The sequence below is a fragment of the Eulemur rufifrons genome, chromosome 18, assembly GCF_041146395.1.
Source record: "Eulemur rufifrons isolate Redbay chromosome 18, OSU_ERuf_1, whole genome shotgun sequence".
In the NCBI taxonomy this organism is placed as follows: Eukaryota; Metazoa; Chordata; class Mammalia; order Primates; family Lemuridae; genus Eulemur; species Eulemur rufifrons.
In genome coordinates, this window is record NC_091000.1 from 48,461,187 (window position 1) to 48,478,095 (window position 16,909).

At 42.0% G+C, this 16,909-nt stretch overlaps 5 protein-coding genes across 5 annotated transcripts; 3 read left to right on the plus strand and 2 right to left on the minus strand.

The window, feature by feature from the left end:
* The first annotated feature begins 301 nt into the window (after positions 1-301).
* LOC138398894 (histone H3.1) lies at positions 302-713 on the plus strand. Its single transcript, XM_069493349.1, has one exon. It carries the CDS (start codon positions 303-305, stop codon positions 711-713), a length of 411 nt encoding a protein of 136 aa, XP_069349450.1. The 5' UTR covers position 302.
* A 4,325-nt stretch (positions 714-5,038) lies between these two features.
* On the plus strand, positions 5,039-5,350 carry LOC138398939 (histone H4). Its single transcript, XM_069493388.1, has one exon. It carries the CDS (start codon positions 5,039-5,041, stop codon positions 5,348-5,350), a length of 312 nt encoding a protein of 103 aa, XP_069349489.1.
* A 4,807-nt stretch (positions 5,351-10,157) lies between these two features.
* On the minus strand, positions 10,158-10,559 carry LOC138399062 (histone H4). The gene has a single exon (XM_069493540.1). The coding sequence runs from the start codon at positions 10,527-10,529 to the stop codon at positions 10,218-10,220; it is 312 nt and encodes a 103-aa protein (XP_069349641.1). The 5' UTR covers positions 10,530-10,559; the 3' UTR covers positions 10,158-10,217.
* A 627-nt stretch (positions 10,560-11,186) lies between these two features.
* LOC138398985 (histone H3.1) lies at positions 11,187-11,656 on the minus strand. Its single transcript, XM_069493431.1, has one exon. The coding sequence runs from the start codon at positions 11,654-11,656 to the stop codon at positions 11,246-11,248; it is 411 nt and encodes a 136-aa protein (XP_069349532.1). The 3' UTR covers positions 11,187-11,245.
* Positions 11,657-14,402: 2,746 nt separating this feature from the next.
* Positions 14,403-15,050, plus strand: H1-1 (H1.1 linker histone, cluster member). The gene has a single exon (XM_069493360.1). The coding sequence runs from the start codon at positions 14,403-14,405 to the stop codon at positions 15,048-15,050; it is 648 nt and encodes a 215-aa protein (XP_069349461.1).
* The last annotated feature ends 1,859 nt before the right edge of the window (positions 15,051-16,909 follow it).

A 16,909-nucleotide genomic window follows, 5' to 3' on the forward strand; every position in this document is an offset into this window, starting at 1 on the left:
ACAGAAGCTTGAAGTACAGGATTTTTGTCCACTGGGGATATAGCAGCGAAAGGGTTAATAAAATGACATCAGAGTAGCTTCAAGTGAAGGGCAGGACCTCGGATTCATTCACCAATCTTAAAACCTCTCAATCCGCAGCCAGGCGCAGAGATGGACCAATCTGAGAAGAGCGCGGGTACTTTTGAATATTTTGGGGCCCAATAGTTGGCGGTCTGACGCTATAAAAGAAGGGTGGCTCTGTCTCTCTTTCCTCATAGACGTCTTCGTAGGCGTCTTTTGCCTTTTTCCTTTTTCCCCCCGCCATGGCTCGTACTAAGCAGACAGCTCGCAAATCCACCGGTGGCAAAGCACCTCGTAAGCAGCTGGCCACCAAGGCCGCCCGCAAGAGCGCCCCGGCTACCGGCGGCGTGAAGAAGCCCCATCGCTACCGGCCCGGCACGGTGGCCTTGCGCGAGATCCGCCGCTACCAGAAGTCTACAGAGCTGCTGATCCGCAAGCTGCCTTTCCAGCGTCTGGTGCGGGAGATCGCGCAGGACTTCAAGACCGACCTGCGCTTCCAGAGCTCGGCGGTGATGGCGCTGCAGGAGGCTTGTGAGGCCTACCTGGTCGGCCTGTTTGAGGACACCAACCTGTGCGCCATCCACGCCAAGAGAGTGACCATCATGCCCAAAGACATCCAGCTCGCGCGCCGCATCCGCGGAGAGAGGGCATAAATGTGAACCTAGTTCGTGGTCTATTTTTGTAGATAACCCAAAGGCTCTTTTCAGAGCCACTCAATGATTCCAACGGAAGTAGCTGTAATGAGTCTAACTACCATTTTGCTAAAACTAATATACGTTAGTTTGGGGGTCAATACTTGAATACTGAGTTTTTAAAGGCGCCAGGAAACTGCGAACTATGGTTTCTATGGTTCATTAAACGCAAAGGAATGACATTCAATTGCCCCTTACAGAACAAAATCCTTGTGACCTGTTACATTGTATAAGAAAACCAGGAATAGCTTAGCAAATGATCACTGGTGCCCAAGAGGTTTTTTTTGTAGAAGAGTTTAGGGTCTACAAGTGAGTTAAGATGTTTCAACATATTCAATACATGTTCATCTAGGGGTTTTTTTTTTTGTTTTTTTAATCTTACAATCTTAATTTCTTTTACTGTTCAGATTAACCTGAAGTTTACTCTTGTGTAAACGCGGGGTAGAGATCTGACTGGGTAAATATTGGTTGTATTGCTTTGTCTCCTCTAGGACTATGCCCATGACATGCCACACATTTTTTGTTCTCAATTACCTGTAGTATCTATTCAGGTCTAGGATTTATAGGTATTAATCATTTCCCTTTTATTGATCTTGCTTTTTTTCTAGAGGTTAGGGATTGAGTGCTGGAAGGAAGGTGAGTGGGAGGGGAATAATCTCTGAAAAGAAAAATAGTGTTTACTTAAAACTTCAGTTTTGGTATTTCATATAATTGTTATTTTTATCACATAGCTTTCACTTCATATTTTCAAACTAACTTTAGAGCCACTACACAGTATGCTGAACAACATGCCAACCACTAATTCCAAAGCCCTCACTTCACATTCTTTTTGACATCTTATTCCTTACACCTAACATTCTTTCTTTGCCTACTTCTAAGATGTGCATTGATACACCATGCTAAAATCATTTGGGCAACTGTCAAAAACAACAACGACAAAACCATGCACACAAAAGATTAACTTAGAATTATATAGTTTACTTAGATTTGTGTTCCAGGGTTTTAATAAAGCAATTTTTAGTTCACAAAATAGTATTTGCATATTTAAAATGATGAAAATGAACATTTCTCTGTGTTTTACATTCATTTTTCTCAACTCCTACAAACAACTCTGCTTGGCACACACACTTGTAACCCCTAGAAGGGGTCTGTTAGAAGCACCAATGCACTGGGCCTATACCAAAGTGACTTTGTCCCCAAGTTCTGGACCCCAGCTGAAGGCCAAGTATTTTGTTTTTTCTAGTTATAGCTGTGCTGGCTTTTGTGTACAATGCTTGATTTTTGTTCCCTTATATTTTTGTTATTTGTAGGGGGAAAAAAATATGTTTTAGGTACAGGATCTGACAGGACAGCATTAAAAAAGCAAAAGTGCTGTTACTGTCCGAGGATCAGATGGACAGGGTGCAGTGGGTCAGCCTAGCTGTTCTCTGCCTCCCCTCTTACCTTCCTTGCCCCCACAGCCACAGAACAAGGATTTTGCTTTAAGTCTTCATTTACTTGAGGCCTTCAACAGAACAACTTCTAAGTGTGTACAAGAAAAAAGTTAGTACCATTTTAGAATTCATTACATTATTAATCACACTATAGGAGGACTCTGGAAGCTAGCAGCAAAGAGTAGCATTTGGATGGTAGTTTACCTAAGTTTGAATCCCCGCATAAGTATTTACTGTGTCAACTGAGAAAAATCAATTTGTCCATCATCAGAAAAGTGGGAATAACATTACCCAATTTGTAGTGCTGTTATTTAGATATGAGGCTACTTTTGAACACATAGCATTATATAAATAATATTAATTTTTCCAAGTTGTATATTTTTTTCTTATATTCTAGGTTTTTAAAAATTTTGAAATAACTCAAACTTTAGCTTCTGAAATTCCTTTTCTCTTGGCATTACTTAGTTGCATAGGTTGTTTCATTTAAAAATTAAATTTCAGCAGATATTTAAAAAATCAAAGAATGGAAGATTCAAATGTGAAAGAAAATTTACTGAGCCTTTTGCACTGGAAAATAGTACCAGCATTTTAGTGTCATTGCATTAAAAAATCTATTACTTTGTATTAGAAGAATGATTAAAATAATGCTGGAAACAAAAAGGGAGTGTTTAATGTTTGCAGAATGTGCCACCCAAAAATATTGCACTGTGGCATGAAGATTATTTTAAGTTAAAAGCACTTCAAAAACAGCAAATGCAAGGACATTCTAATCTTCCATTTTCTCCTGAAAACAGGAGATAAAAATTCCCATATGAAGGATGCCCTCTCTGTATCCCAAGTGAAAGATGTCCTCTCTGTATCAGGAGAAAAGAAATGTTCTTCAGCAGGGAACCATAGAGATAATTCTGCAAAAGTATAGCAGGGAGTCATAGCTGAGAGAATTCTGTACAAAGAAACCTTGTTAAAAAGATTTTTATCTTCATCTAAACTTCCCATATAGTTTAGTTATTTTTCTACAATTGCCTCTCTTTTTTTCACTTAATATAAAAGCATTTAGATATTGCCATTTCTTGGGCTCCCATGTCCAGTAAAATTTATATTAAATAAATTTGTATGCTCTTGTCTTGTTGATGTTTTATACCAAATTACTTCTCAGGTCCAACTGAAGACCCTTACAGGTTCAGGTAAAATTTTGCCTCCCCACAATGTGCATATTGTATCCATTAAATGTTGATTCTTGCAAGATCTTCAGTTAAACAAGGTTTTTCTTTCCCAGTCACCACGGAGTGATATTACCCCATAGGCTGAAGTTTATAGCTAATGCTATTGAAGTCTAGAATAAGTTTTGGTTTGTTGGAATTGGGTGAAAGAACCAAGATTCTCAGAGAAGAGGAAGAAGGCAAGTTTGGGGTACATTTTTCAGACTTAAAATATAGCAGTAGCCCTCCCGGTTTTTCCAGAAGTGATTTATTGATTATCGAGTATTTAAGGGAGAGTTAACACACACGGAGAAGTCCGTATAGAGATTGGAACTGCACTCTAGGCTTACCCGTGGGAAAGCATGAATGCTCAATTGTCAATGCACCTTGGGAAAGGGAACGAAGGAATATTTTCAAACAATCATTTTAACATGTCTCATATAAAAAAACAAAATAGAATCTGTCAGCATCTTGTACTTCATTACATGCTGTGATTTAAAAAAAAATCCTTACTTAATATATGCATATTTGCTACTGGTAATACTGTCCTGGGAGTAAAAGCCTAAAAATGAGAGCTCAGGGCAATATCCCAACTCCAGGCATATTTTAAAAGTAATAACATCTAAAAATAAGCCATAATTATGTAATATTTCTTCTCGACACTCTCATGCTTTGCTTACATTAGCTAAATTCTCACAAAAGTCCCATGACTATTATCATCACACCAGTTTTACAGATGAAGAAAAGGAGGCAAGTTTACAAGGCCACACAGCTAATAATCACTTCCTTCTGAATGAGAAAGTAGTGTGTAGGGGCAGCAAAACTCCATCTCCACTCTCTTATGGCACTCTGTGGGCCCACAAGTTAAATTGACATAAAATGGATTAACAGAAAAACGGCATACACATTTAACATAAGTGGTTCTAGGTATGGGAGCCTTCATAAGGAAATAAAGACCCAAAGAAGCAGTTAGCATCAGTTATTTATGTAATAAATTGGACAAAGAATAGTAAACTGTGAAGACGTGCTAAGGCAAAGATGCTTGGGCTAGAGTATTTAACTGGGTAGGGAAGTGACCATAAGGTTTATTCATACAGAATTTTCTTGGCCTCAACTTACCGTGGTTGATAAGAATGACGCTCTTTTTTTTATCTTTCTAGTATAAGGAGGACATTTTTTATATGGGAATTTCACCTACTGTTTTTAAGAAACAATGAATTTCACCTACTGTTTTTAAGAAACAGAATGAAGGTCTGAGTGATTTTTTTGCACCTGTTTTTTTAAGTGGATTTAACTTAAATAGTCTATCTGCCAAAGTGGTATATTTTTAACTTCTTCAAGCGTTTTGTCTTTAAAATATAAGCTATTACTAAAATTCGCAGTCGAAAGTATACCTTCAGATTCAAATGGCAGAGCGGCCAACGGGAGGGGAAAAAAAAATCAAGGGATTAAAAAGTGAAACTAATGCGTTCTCTCTCACATTTAGTCTTCGGGTCACGGCCCAGAGAAGGGCGGAGCAGAGATTGTGGCAGCACCGCCCCATTGTCTCCGCTCCCGCTTTCAGTTTTCAGTTAGGTCCGAGTGCAGCATATAATTACCTGTGCTCCACACTGAGTGTTCACATTGTGCCTGACGACTGTTAGCAGCTGTAGCTATGTCTGGTCGTGGCAAAGGCGGTAAGGGTTTGGGTAAAGGAGGCGCTAAGCGCCACCGTAAGGTGCTCCGGGATAACATTCAAGGCATCACTAAGCCTGCCATTCGGCGCTTGGCGAGGCGTGGGGGTGTCAAGCGTATCTCTGGTCTGATCTACGAGGAGACGCGCGGTGTTCTTAAGGTTTTCCTGGAAAACGTGATTCGAGACGCCGTCACCTACACGGAACACGCCAAGCGTAAGACAGTCACAGCCATGGATGTGGTCTACGCTCTCAAGCGCCAAGGGCGCACTCTCTACGGCTTCGGCGGCTAAGAGCTTCCCTTTGGAATTCCTCCCCAATGGCCCTTTTCAGGGCCGCCCATATTCTCTTCGAAGAGCTGTATTCTGCTTTCAGTGGTTTATGGTTTTTATTCACTATTTTTTGTAAGTATCTTGTCAGCCAGCTTGTTAATGTACTATGCGCGGCTTCTAACTTGGGCCAATAGGAAGGGAGCGTGGGCTCGCGTGTGGGCGGGCACTGGACCTAGCAGCCAGTAAGCGCACAGGATGCGTCGCTGGGAGTTACCGGCCTCCTGCCGTTGTCTCCAGCCAGGCTAAGCGTCGGGTTCTCAACCCTTTGCAGCCGTGGTGCTTGATTTTCGCTTTGAATTGGTAAGGGAACTTGGATATGTAGCTGGTTGCTCGCAAGTGGGAAAATTCGTTCAAATGAGACATTAACGCCGGGTGTGTATTTCTAGTTTGCTCTTAAGCAGCGTCAGGAAGATACGCACTTTTAGCCTTCCCGGTCGCAGCTGCTCTCTATCCTATCGTCCGTCTAGCCCTCACCAGCCGGGCGGGCGCTTTCCCTCACTCCCACATAGTATGGAGCCTGGCGTTATGATGAGGGATGTCACACAGACAAAGACACACCGGGTAGTCTCAGGTTTAGAGGTGTTTGGCATTGCTGACTTCCCTCAGGCTAGGGGCTCTCCTTAGCAGGCTGCCTGAGTAAGAGGTTGAAAATTCCCACTTCTGGATTAAGGGAGTCTGTTTTATAATTAAGGATTCTTAACTCTCCTCCAGGTCCCAGTCCTGTGGCAGGACTTAATCTCGAAGTACCTGTAAGGAAGAATATCCTTCCTCTAAGACACCAGTGACTCTTGGGTGGCTCTTGCATCTTCAGTCTACCCCCTTTTCCCAGCCGTCTTTCTCTGCCTTAAATTCCAAGATTGATCAATTTTTTTTTAATGAAAATTTCAAACTGTACGACATGGTTATGAAAAGTTGTGTAAAATTAATGCCCAAATTGAGAAGTCAGCCCACTGAATATCCAGCCACTTTGGTTTCATACTTGAAAAATGTATTGGTGGCTGCTTCAGAAAAAAAAGAATTTTGTTGCCTGGTTACTTTGCTAACAAGCCTCTCTCAGACCCTGGAGGAGGTATTTATTGCACAGGCAGTTGAAAGTGACTTCAGGTGAGAGGTCTGGGCCAGAGATAAAAATTTAGGAGTCACCAGCATATACATGATGAGACTAAATGAGATTGCTAAAAATTTAAGCAATGTTTGTAATGGTCAATTAATGACTGTAAAGTTTCAGCAGAAGGGAGTGCATAAAGTGTGATCTATATTTATGAAATGGAATACAACAGCACTACTGAAGAGCGTGAAAGCTGTACTGCAGTACAACAGCACTACTGAAGAGCGTGAAAGCTGTACTGCAGTACAGTATTCTTTGGTGTCCCTTGACTCAGTTCTTGGACCCTTTCTCTTTTCTTGGTGATCTCACCTAGGCTCATCACTTACATGTTCTCTGTTCTCTAAAATAGTTTATGTTCAACAGGAGAGCACCAGGGCCTAGCCTTTAGGTGCCAGGTTAGCTTGTAGCAATGCCAAAGGCTGTGACAGTGGCAGCTTCCGGCTATTTCTCATTACCAATGGTTGTTTCTTGGAGGGTGGCCTTAATCTCTCCAAATGCAAACAGATTTCTTCCGCCCACTTCAAGCTTCACAAAGAAACACATAATTTAAGAAAAATAGTGTTTGCAATTTTAAATTATCTCCCTGTCCCTTCCCTAATTTCCAGACTCATGTACAACTGCATATTTGACATACGTACTTGAATATCTAATAAGCATTTCAAACGTCCAGAATAAATATCTTGACACACAAACAGCAAATCTGTTCTTCGTCTGATATGCCCTATCTGAAAAAATGGAACTCCATTCTACCAGCAACTTGGGACAGGAACTTTGCAATCTTGTTTGACCTTAGTTTCTCACAACTTTCATCCAATCCACTCAGCTCTGTGTTCGAAATCAATCAGAATACTTTTCACTACTTTCTTTGCTGCTTGTCTAGGGCAAGCCCCATCACCTTTTGTCTGGATGACCACAGTGGCCCTTAAACTATTCTTCCTGCTGTTTTTCTTAATCCTCCCACCCTATAGTTTTTTCTTCACCAAGCACAAGAGTGATCTTTTAAAAGGTATCATGTCCACTGTCTGCTCAAAACATTTCAGTGGCTTTCCATCATCTTAATAATAAAAGCCAGCATCCTTATCACACACAGCATACCAGTAAAGTGACCAACCATTCCAGCTTGTCTGATTCTGAGGGGTTTCTCAGGGTGTAGGACTTTCAGTACTAGAACTTAGAAAGTCCCAGACAAACCAGGATGAATTGGCAACCTACCTAGGGGGCCCTACTGGAGTTGTCCCTTGGCTATCCTCTGACCTCATTCTCTATCACATTTCTTTTTCTTCACTGATTTCCTTGCTGTTTCTGGAATGAACAAAGCATTCTCAGCCTCATAGCCTTTGTATTTGCTTTTTTTTTTTTTTTTTTTTTTGTCTCCTTAGAAGTGTCTTATCCTGGATATCTGCATGGCTTTAAGACCTCATTTCACTCAGGCTTCTGTTCAAATACCCACCTTATGAAAGAGACATCACCGTACCACCCTTTGTAAAATAATACTCTTTTCTGCTCATTTAGCATTTATAGCTGATAAAATATGCTCAAATAGTATACATATATAAAATCCTCCAGCTATAACGATATATTTTTTAAATTTTTTGTTTGATGTTCTGTCTCCCCCAACTAAAATATAATTTCTTGAAAGTAGGGACTTGGTTTTGTCCCTGAAGTATCTCTAGATCCCTAGTATCCCTAGAACAGAGCTGACATCTAATAGGTACTTTATGGAAGTTTGCTGAATGAATGCATGCATGAATCTTCTACACAAGTCCCCAGGCCCCCCACTGGGACCACCAGAGTACTAACACAATAAATTCCCCATCTCTAATTTCTTGACCTGTCACTCCCTGAAGCAATCAGCATAGCAGTTTCTCTCTCTCGACCTGAGGAATGATGCAAGGGTTGCAAATTAAGCAGCATTATATTTGTTGTGAACTAGGACTGCATGAGTATTAGGATTGAGGAAGGCCCAGGGTGGTGGATGGTATTCCTAAAATGAGTATGATCTATCAGCAATGCTATGAACTAAAAAGGCCAGGCAGACCATAACAGAAGCCACTCATGGCTATTGTTATAGCAACTATAACTCCCATAGGAAATCTGCGTCCACACACCTATTTACATTGACTCTGGTTATCAGGAGAGAGAATTCTAATTTGCTTACTGATGGAGCCGAATGTCTACAAGAATATCTGGAACATTACATGAGGTCAGTAAATAGCTCTTGAAGCATACCAGCTAAGGGGGACATAAAATGACCACTCTCCACACCAGGCTCATTTTTGCTCCTCTGACTCCTTAATTCCTGAAACCATCCAGGATGCAGATATGAATTCTCTCCATTCAGTTTTTAATTTAGCCGAGCTGGGTACTTTTGTCATCCCCTAAGAAATCCTGAGCAACAATTATCAGGTGGAAAACAAGGCCCAAAAATCAAGGAGATACAGCCATGACTGAAGTTAACATACTGAAGCTGAACTCAGTCTTCTATAAAAATGATACCAAAAGAGCCCAATGACGGAGGCATTTGTGAATATCTATTCAGATAAGATGTTTCCCTATTAGCCAACTTAAAGTGAGTTCCCATCCCTTTTCCAGCTGAGTTCTGAAATCTGATGTACTAATTGAAGACATAAATGGCTCAGGAACATCTTTTAAATCTCTGTGGCTACAATGACTTGACAAAGCCCACACTTCCAAATCTAGCAGAAAGCCCTTCATAGACCGACAGTGCCTACTCTTTTAACAACTTCATCTCAGGCCACCCTCTTTCCCTCCCTCCCCCATATATAAAATCATCTTTATTAAGATATATTTTAAATACCATAAAATTTACCCACTTTAAGTGTATAACTCAATGAACTTTAGTATATTTACTTAGTTGTACAACCATCACCACAGTCTAATTTTAGAACATTTCCATCGCCCAAATTTCCGTATCTGTGAAAAAGACAAAGGCATGCCTAATTGCTGAGGGCTGTGGTGGCACTGAAAGAGAGCCGCCTTTTCTCCCTAAACCAGATCTTAATCTTCCCTGAATCTAGTGTCCCGGGTTTCCTGAGTCTGAATCCGGTTTCCACTTCAGAGGTTTTTTTTTTTTTTTTTTTGGTAATCGAGACAAATCATATTGGTGGTGCTAATTTCCATACTGCTCTCAATACAAGATAAAGGGACACTTAGATGTCGCTTACTCTATTTCACCATCCATAAAAAAGACAAATTTAAAAATTTTCTTAAAACAGGATTTTGCCATTTCTCGAAAAGCTTTCCACCGTTTTCCCATCCCCCTCTCAGGCTCGCCTCAGCGACTATTAGCTCATCAGTTCTGATTGGTTGACAGCCCCGGATGGGGTTCGCTGATTGGGCAGTGATTCTCTTTGTTCGCTGGAAACGTAAATTCCTTACAATACTTGTTTTTCACTCATTTTTCTTTAATGAGTTGGAGTATTATTGCTCCCCTACTCATATCCAGTGAGAGCGGGGCAAGAGAAGGTAAGTGGGCAAAAATATACCATTGTTCTGAGGCTATTGCATGGGTGTAAACAGACGTAGGACCGAGTTTTGCACTTAATCCTCGAAATCTTCCTTGTTCTCTGGGATACATCAATACTTACACATTGAGCTGTTTGTATCAGTAATATTACCACAGCTCTTCTTTTGAAAATTTGGGCGGCCCTGAAAAGGGCCTTTGGTTCAGAAATGCACGCTGTGGCGAAATCAGAAACCTTAGCCGCCAAAGCCATAGAGGGTACGTCCTTGGCGTTTAAGGGCGTAGACAACATCCATGGCTGTGACAGTCTTGCGCTTGGCGTGCTCTGTGTATGTTACAGCGTCCCGGATCACGTTCTCCAAGAACACCTTGAGCACCCCACGAGTCTCCTCGTAAATCAGTCCGGAGATACGCTTAACGCCGCCACGCCGGGCTAGGCGCCGGATGGCCGGCTTGGTGATGCCCTGGATATTGTCACGTAACACCTTACGGTGACGCTTGGCACCCCCCTTACCCAAACCCTTCCCGCCCTTACCACGTCCAGACATGACTTCCCAAGAAGTGAACCAACAGCAAGTGAGAGCGAAAGAGAGAACTGATCCTTATATACCTACCTTTCCCTTACCCCCTCCCCCACCAAGATATGTAGAAAATTGAAACCGCGCAGGCGGGAAATGTGACGCATACAGTCTCCTCTTAAGACCTCCTCCAAGCACCAGGCAGTCGGGGGCGGGACCAAGACAGCTTGACCAATGGTTTTTGCTTACTTAACAGAGCTACGTTCTGCTAGAAGGAACTAGGTCTAGAATTTAAATGTAACTCATTCTGATTCTAAACATATTTTAAATATAACACTTTACAAGGCCAAATCTTTTCTGTTATTTACAGCTACAAATTTGAAGCCTTGGTAATTGTAAACATATCAAGATCAGACAAATATAAAATGACAAGCCAGGTCCCCCTCCCCATAGGTTTTTTTTAAGCTTTTTGTACTACTTCTGTTCATGCCTTTTATAATTTGGTGTTCAAGCGGCCATATTTAATGCTCTCGAAAATCCTATCATGTTCCTTTGAAACGTTCAGAGGCTAACATCAGGCGAAAGTAACCAAAGTGTTGGCGGCAGGTTTCATTTCATTTGTTAAATGTATGGCTGACTTAATCGTATTTAAATTGAAGACTACTGTTCTTTACAGCTACTTTACTTGAAAAAGTGGTGGCTCTGAAAAGAGCCTTTGGTTTAAGTATGAAAGAAAGCTAATATTATTACGCCCGCTCTCCGCGGATGCGGCGGGCGAGCTGGATGTCCTTTGGCATAATGGTGACGCGCTTGGCGTGGATAGCGCACAGATTAGTGTCCTCAAAAAGACCCACCAGGTAGGCCTCGCAGGCCTCCTGCAACGCCATCACGGCCGAGCTCTGGAAACGCAGATCGGTCTTGAAGTCCTGCGCAATTTCGCGCACCAGACGCTGGAAAGGCAGTTTACGGATCAACAGCTCAGTGGATTTCTGATAGCGGCGGATCTCGCGCAAGGCCACGGTGCCAGGACGATAGCGGTGGGGCTTTTTCACGCCACCGGTGGCTGGCGCGCTCTTACGAGCCGCCTTGGTGGCCAACTGCTTTCGGGGCGCTTTGCCACCCGTGGATTTACGAGCGGTTTGCTTCGTACGAGCCATAACAGGGAACACACACAAGAAGATACCAAGCAGTTATGCAAACGGCTGCTGGAATCGTTGGTATTATTTATAGTAGGTTAAACGTAGTGATTGGATGAGCAGAGTTTAAGTATGACGTATAACGCTCTGGTTGGTTTAATTTTAAAGTATGTACAAGCGTGCAGTTTTATTGGCTACTACATTCTAGCCACAGCTACTGTCGGAGTTTTTTTTTTTTTTTTTTTTTTTTTTTTTAAAAGAGATGTGGGAGTCATGCTTTGTTTGCCAGGCTGGCCTAAACTCCTGGGCTCAGAGGATCCTCCCGCTTCAACCTCCGAAGTAGCTAGGATTAGAGGCGCGTGCTGGTGCGTTCGGCTTGTATTGTTTTTCATTTTAATTCTTGTCCCTTATTCTACACCTGATTTTTCTGACAGAAAGCAACGTTTTCAGTGAGCATGTTTACCTTTTCGTAAAATTAAAGATATTAATTTCAATGGCATTGTAGTTCTCCAATTTTGTATAATCTAAGAAAAAAAATTGAGGGAATACTGCCCATTCTTTCCCTCAAAATGTATTCTCTACAGGTTTTTTCTCATCTACTCGATACCAGAAGTTTCTGAAACGTTTCACAAAAATGGGATTTCTTTGTTATGCTTTAACTAAGAACCTTTATTGATAGCTACAAAGCATAATCCCAAATACAGCTAAATTACACTAGTGCTCACAGAAACATCTTTACTAAATGTTCATACTCTTTTGAATCCTATACTTGCAGCTTCCTCAACCTGTTTTCTAAAGCCTTGGGAATGCTTTGTCAGGCGCAAAATGGCGGTTCTCCAGCACCACCACTAGGTACTGGTTTAGAATTGTTCCCCTTGAGGAGCTGGCGGTGGACTTGGCCCCAGAAAAACTGGAACCTGGACCGCAAAGAACATAATTTAACCTTGTCAAAAAATGACCGAAGGGCTTAAAACGTCTCAGACGTTGAAATGGCATGAACATGACCCTTTTCTACCAACAGGAGGTAGGCCAGATTCTACCTTTTGATTGGTTTAGTCCATTTTTTTGAGTAGCCATTAAAAATGCAGATCTAGCCATCCATTTGCGAGGAGCAGCAACCATTATTTTATTAAGCTAGTATTACAGGGTACTTCTGAATCAGATAATTCGGAGTAGTTCCTTTTTCAAAGTTGCGTTTGTTTAGATGCCTCGTTTATTACACTAAGTTTATGTCTTTCAAAAAAGGGTTTTACTTACAAAAACTTTACAACTTTGTATACCTGTTATATAATTCCCTAGCCTTTAAACTAAGAAGAATAGTTTTGTTTCCAATTGTTCTCTACCAAGCTTATAGAAATTAAGTGACACATTTGAAAACATAGCTTCTCAATAAAATGGGAGGTAGGAAAGACTGGTGAAGACGGACACGTGTAGGGTATTTACATTACAGTATTAGCACCTGGTTTGAAGGAAATGGAAGTCTCAGGTTACCTAGCCCAGTGCGGACTTGTTTGAAAACTGCAACAGTGCGCGGGGGAGATAATGCCTTCCTCTCCAGAGCGCTGGGCGGTTACCAAGAATTGAATTGTGGAAGTGGATGTCGGTTTAATGGCATTTTATTCTCCTGCTAGTTAAGTCTCTGGTTCGCTAGGTGAAATCGTTTTTAGCGTGTTGATGCTTTTAAATGCTCTTTATAGCCACAGTTTAAAGGGTGGGTGCCATAAAATCTTGCCTCTAGGGTATGTTCTCCCGTTTTCACACTAAGAGGACCTTAAACCCCCAGCACAATGCCTGTCTTGGACACGTTTCGTCTACCTAGCATTTATTTAATGCCTCTCATAAGCTCAATTGTGAGCTCCTGAAATCTTTGTAGAATTATAGAATGAGTTGATCATGTCACGGTACGCTGATTGCATGTGCTGACCTGGAACATAGGGCTGACCTGGACCATAGATTGCAAATGTTAAAGCCTATTTGGGGTATGTCGTATGGATTAAAAGGCATCGGAAATTCGTGAAGTTCATTGGACTGCGGACATAAATTGCAATTGCAGAAATTGTCTGCATACTGTTTTCCACATATGCGGTTTGTTGATTCTGGCCTTAGTGAATTCTGGTGTTTTCTACAATTCGTTTTCCTTTGACCATAATACATACAAGGTATTCACCAGATATGTTGCACTAAAACGTTGCCAGGAATTGCAGTGGCATTGACGAGAACTTGTCCCAAGCCTGCAGATAAGGCCCTAAACCCTCGCTTTCCTCTCTCCCTCCCCAACTATTCAAGACAATCTTTTACCTTTCTTACCAATTAAAAACGAACATCCATGACAATTCGCCGTCTAGTAGTTTGTGGCAAAACTCCTTGAAATTTTATGTGGTTGTCTCATTTACAAACCGCTTCCCTTCATTCTATACCTTCCCCAAAAAAGAGATGCTTTTTGAGAGGGAAGTAGCACCCTCTGATGTTACCGGGCGGGAGAGCCTGCCTACAATTTCCGTCTCCATGAGGGTGGTCTTGCGGGTGCCTTTGCCGGCTTGGAGGGGCTCAGGGACTTCAGACCCTAGAGGCCCCCACCCTCAGCCGGCTTCTGAGTATCGGCAATGACCGCGGCAGCGCTGGGAGCGCTAGGGATACGAGGGGCGGGCACTGGCGCGCACCAATCACGGTGCGGCCCCGCCCTATAAATACGCTGCGCGGGGACTTTTCTGCGTTCTCCTGCTTTGTCAGGTCTTACCAGATCACTTTGTGTGCTTGTGCAGTCGTCATGTCTGAGATGGCACCATCCGCTCCAGCTTCTTCCACTTCTCTTGAGAAGTCTTCAGCTGGCAAGAAAGCGAAGAAACCTGTGAAGGCTGTAGCACCCGCCAAGAAAAAAACCGTTGGTCCCTCCGTGTCGGAGCTGATCGTGCAGGCTGTTTCCTCGTCCAAGGAACGCAGCGGTGTGTCCTTGGTCGCTCTCAAGAAGACGCTGGCGGCCGCTGGCTACGATGTGGAGAAAAACAACAGCCGCATCAAACTGGGTCTTAAGAGCCTGGTGAGCAAGGGCACATTGGTGCAGATTAAGGGTTCTGGCGCCTCTGGCTCTTTCAAGCTCAACAAGAAAGCAGCCTCCGTGGAAGCCAAGCCCAGCACCTCAAAGGTGGCAGGAAAAGCCAGGGCAACAGGCGTTTCCAAGAAGCCCAAAAAGGCCACCGGGGCTGCTGCTAAGAAGAATGTCAAGACTCCGAAAAAGGCTAAAAAGCCTGTGGTAGCAAAGAAGCCCTCCAAAAGTCCCAAGAAGTCTAAAGCTGTGAAGCCCAAGAAAGTAGCTAAGAGCCCTGCTAAAGCTGTAAAGCCCAAAGCAGCTACGGTGAAGGTGACTAAGCCAAAGACTGCTGCCAAACCCAAGAAGGCAGCACCCAAGAAAAAGTAAAAGTTCTGGTTGGAAGTTTCTTCCAGTGACCCAACGGCTCTTTTAAGAGCCACCTATGTATTTCAGGAAAAGAGCTTGAGCACACATCAGACTTAAGTCCTCTAACAAATGCAATGGCCTTCAAGCCATTAAAATCACGTTTTTATCTAGGTTGAGTTCCAGCTGATAACCAAGAAAACAAAGCTCTTTTAGGTGACTTAAAATGCATGCACCAACCTTACGGAGTTGCCCAGTAAATGTACAACTATTACTTGCCAAGAGGTTTAGATGCACCCGGAAATGCCACACCCGAGACTATTAGGTTGAATCCCTTACCCAGGCGTGAAGCCTGTACCACGTGCAAATTGTCTACTTAATCAAACTTTCCTTCGTGGCCTGCGCGGGTTCAAAGCGAGGATGTTGCGTTGGGGGCCAATGTTGCTTAAGCGGGTTTTTCCGAAATTGGGTGGCCCTAAGAAATGCTTTTGGAGTAATTAGTAAAACACTTGACTTAATCACTCCCTTTTTCCGCAGCTGTGGCTAGTAAGCTGTTTGTCTTTGAGAATGATGTTAACCCGCTGGCGTGGATAGCTCCTAGGTTGGTGTCTTCAAAGAGCCTCACCAGGTAGGCCTCGCTCGCCTCCGGCAGCGCGATCAGTGGACTTACAAGCTGTCGGCTTGGTTTGGCGGGGCCAAACCAAGCGGTTAGTAAAAAAAGTTTAGTTGCAATGGAGTTTTAGAGCTAAACCCCAAATCTTTTACCCTCTTTCTCTTTATAGAAACAAAAGCACCCCAATTAGATATTTGGAAAATTACATTCTGTGCCGAACTGTACCACATTTCATCAATCCTGCAGAATTTTCAAACCTGGTGGAGCTACTCCACACTAAATATTAACAGTAGGGACCCTTTGGCAGAATTTAAGCTTTTGTACTTTTAATTGAGGGATTCAGACTTTAATAATCGTCTTTTTTGTTCGTATTTGACAAATAGTATATGATGAGCCAAGTTATCTACTTCTACATAGCATAGCTCAATTAGTTGTAAAATTTTATTTTTGCATATGCACATATAAGTTCTTTAATAATCGGTTGTATTTTTTTAAAGGTCTTTTTCCATAGTTTTCATTAGCTCCTTCCATCTTCTAAAGTCTGCATTACAGGCACCCGCTATCCCTGTCCCCCCACCACCTCCGCTACTGATACCTAGCTATCTATGTTTTCCTTTGAATTCAGTCTTTTCTATACATCTGTCTATACACATGCATAATTGTTTTGTTTTTTGGTTAGAGTTAAATTTTTCACAAAATATGGATTTCTGCATGTTGATTTTCTCTTAACAAAACCTTTCAAATATCCTTTCAAGTCATATTTTTAATGTCCTTCACATGGAGTAGCATAATTTATTCATCCATTTCCTATTGATGAGCTTTGACGATGTTACCACTGCTGAACGTGGTACAATAAACAATAGAGTTCTAGAGTTGAGATTGCTAAATTTTAGAATGTATTTTAAATTTCAATAGGTGTTGACATATCTTGAAAATAGCTCTCACTTCCAGACGTGTGAAATATCTCCCCCTCCTCCATTCCAACTCTCAAGGCATGGTCTTTTTAATTTCTGCCAGTCTCAGAAGTGTAAAATTATTTCACATTGTCACGTTGATTTGCATTACCGCAGCCATTAGTGCATCCTTTTCTTTAGGTTTATTGGCCTCTTGAATATGTTCTCAGGGAATTGCCTGTCTGTATTTCTTACTTTTTCTTTGGGCAGTTTCTTTTTCTTCACCCATGGTGTTTTTCATGTAATAGAAAAATGAAACTTGTACTTATCACCTGTGTGGCCAATAGTTTTCTAATTTTGACATTTTTCTGCATTTA

Coding starts and splice junctions, on each gene's coding strand:
- LOC138398894 (XM_069493349.1), top strand. CDS start 303: ATGGCTCGTACTAAGCAGACAGCTCGCAAATCCACCGGTGGCAAAGCA.
- LOC138398939 (XM_069493388.1), top strand. CDS start 5,039: ATGTCTGGTCGTGGCAAAGGCGGTAAGGGTTTGGGTAAAGGAGGCGCT.
- H1-1 (XM_069493360.1), top strand. CDS start 14,403: ATGTCTGAGATGGCACCATCCGCTCCAGCTTCTTCCACTTCTCTTGAG.
- LOC138399062 (XM_069493540.1), bottom strand. CDS start 10,529: ATGTCTGGACGTGGTAAGGGCGGGAAGGGTTTGGGTAAGGGGGGTGCC.
- LOC138398985 (XM_069493431.1), bottom strand. CDS start 11,656: ATGGCTCGTACGAAGCAAACCGCTCGTAAATCCACGGGTGGCAAAGCG.